Source organism: Tupaia chinensis, unplaced genomic scaffold (genome assembly GCF_000334495.1).
Source record: "Tupaia chinensis unplaced genomic scaffold, TupChi_1.0 Scaffold143584_1, whole genome shotgun sequence".
NCBI lineage: Eukaryota > Metazoa > Chordata > Mammalia > Scandentia > Tupaiidae > Tupaia > Tupaia belangeri.
In genome coordinates this window covers 7558075-7560644 of record NW_006203430.1, presented here as the reverse complement: position 1 = coordinate 7560644, position 2570 = coordinate 7558075, and the positions used below count along the sequence as shown (strand labels likewise).

Below are 2570 nucleotides of genomic sequence, written 5' to 3'. Positions count from 1 at the left end.
GAGAAAAAAAGAAATAAAAGAGAAAGAAAGATGGATGACACTGCAGCTGTTTTCAATGTAATAACACCCAGTTCAGCAATAAGATACAACAAAAACTCTTGACCATAGTAATGATATTATAAACTGGTACTACCTTTATAAAAGATTAACTCTGCAAACAATAAGAATCTTAACAATGCTTATAATCTTTGATTTAGCAATCTCACCTCTAAGAGACAAGTTTATTAAAACTAATTAAAGATAGACGTGATAAATTCAGGTTAATAATTCTGTATTCATAACCCATAATCCAAGAAAGCTTAAAAATTCTTTAGGCAGCAAAGCCTGTCCTGACTGCTATGATGCTATTTAAAGTGTTTGTCCCACTCAGTTCAACAGCCTGGCATTCTAAGCCATGAATTACTTGGACCTAGTCTACATTTTTGTGTTTATTTACCAATGAGCCTCCTACAGTGTTGTAAACCTAACATGCAAAACCAGTGACTTCCTCAAACATGGCCTGTGTGCTGAATGTGGCAACTTGGCTGAAGTTGTTCCTGCTTTCTAAAATGTGCTACTCTCCCGTATCTAAGTCCTAGCACAGGCCCCATCCTCTTTCCAGAAAGCTCCATGCATCCCTTCCTCAATCAGAAGTTATTACCCCACTATTATTCCTAAGCATATTTCTGTACTGCTGAGGTAATACTTAATAGAAGTTTAGCTATCTCACCCTTTCTGCACTTGGCTGAGCTCTCAAAAACAGCAGAGGTTAAATATTTCCCCCACTTTCTCACCATAGTGCTTTATACTGAGTTGTATTCTTACAATGCTAGAATGAAAGTATCTGAGTATAATGACATCAGAATTCATATCTAAAAATAATGTTTTAAAATCCCATCATTTCACAGAAGTGCCTATTTCTGTGAGGAGACCATTAGGAAAGAGGAAAAGGGGAGGGCAAAAGACTAAAAGTTGGCACAACGGCAACAAAAAACTAGAACAAAGTGGAGTAACAAGGAAAGGACTATGGAAACACAAGTTATTGTACAGTACCAGAAGAATCTTCCAAGCTTGCCAACGACATAAGTTTCTCATTTTCTAATAAACTAGTATGGCTTAAGTCAGTGGTCAGAGTCCTGTCTTCAAACTGTTTCCCAGCATCGGGCACAACAATCTATAAGAAATAAAATGGCGAGTAAGAGAAGCATACTCACTGCTCTGAAGAGCATAATACCTGGCTAAACAAGGACAAGTACCTTCTCAAGCTCCAGTGTGCTCAGGAAACAAAGAGCTCACTGGTCTGCATGCAATAATAACCTTCCCTTCCCCCTTAGCCAACTGCCTCAGTTGACCACCCAATAGGACAACCTTAAAATCTAAGACCTCTCTCAAATGTTCGCGACATGTTTGGGGAACCCATTAATACAGTTAGTATAGTAATACACAAATGAATCTAATAACACAAGACTTAAAACAGAAAATGAAGATAAAAGAAAAGCTGGACTCTACAATCTAAGAACTTTTCATATTACACTGGAACAATCACTTTCTCTGCTTCTCAACTCAGGGACCATGGCCATGTCTGTTTAATAAGTATAATTAAAGTCCATAAAGAATATTTAACATTCCCTGGGGGCCATCAGTGGCGTGGTGGTTAAGGCGCTGGACACTCCCACATGGCCAACCATGGTTTGAGTTCTGGACCTGGTGGCCTGCTTTATCACTTTCTCTCTCTCTCTGTCTGTCTCTGTCTCTGTCTCTCTCTGGTCAAATTAAAATAAATGAATGAATAAATAAAATTAAATAAATAATTCTTTTTTAAATAAAAAGAAAATTTAACATTTCCTTCTAAGTATCAACTTCACTTTACTGCAACATTAAATATACATATATTAAAATACTACTACTTTGTGACCAGCAGATAGCATAATGGTTATTCCACTGAACTCCTACGTGGCCAACCACGATTCAAGTGCTGAGATTTGAAACTCACTCTGGGTGTGTACATGTGCATGTTCAAAATCCTGAGAGGAGAATGGAGGAGAAGTGAGTGCAATATAGCCATCCCCCTTGAGGTATGAGTTCTCACTTTCTGTCTGTTTCTCCAGTGAGTGCAGTCGCCCTATAGTAAAAATCTCTCAAAAAAATAATACCTTAAGAATTAGAATGCAAAGAACACATTAAGTTTTACATTAAAAACATGGACCTCTAGGAGCAACAGGTGGCATGGTGGTTGGAGTGCTCAACTCCCACAGGCTCAAGAGCAATTCGAGTCTCAGACCTGCTTTCCCATTTTCCCTCTCTCTCTTTCTCTCTGTCTCTCTCTGGTGAGCATATATGCCCTATAAAAATTTTTTTAAATAATAATAAATACAATTAAAAAATAATTTTTTAAAAAGCTGTTAGAGGGCCCAGCAGGTAGCCTGGTGGTTAAGGGTGCTGGACTCCCACATAACTGACCGAGGTTTGAGTCCCAGACCTGGAAGCTTGCTTTCTCTCTTTCCTTCGCTCTCTCTGTCTCTCTCTCTCTGGAAATATTAAAATAATAATGATAAATAAAATTAAATAAAATAATTATTAAAAAAAAAAGC

General features: G+C 37.7%; 1 protein-coding gene across 7 annotated transcripts in view; it reads right to left on the bottom strand.

Annotated features, from left to right (window-relative positions):
* The window catches only part of CEP192 (centrosomal protein 192), a 134611-nt gene that overhangs the window by 112518 nt on the left and 19523 nt on the right, over positions 1–2570 (bottom strand). For all 7 annotated transcript variants that reach the window (XR_001369462.2, XM_014582361.2, XM_014582363.2 and 4 more), the window contains exon 7: positions 1033–1153. Coding sequence is in view for 6 of the 7 variants with exons in the window: in XM_014582361.2 (XP_014437847.1) it covers positions 1033–1153 (121 nt within the window). In the remaining variant the exon portion in view is untranslated. The remainder of the gene's footprint in view (positions 1–1032; positions 1154–2570) is intronic.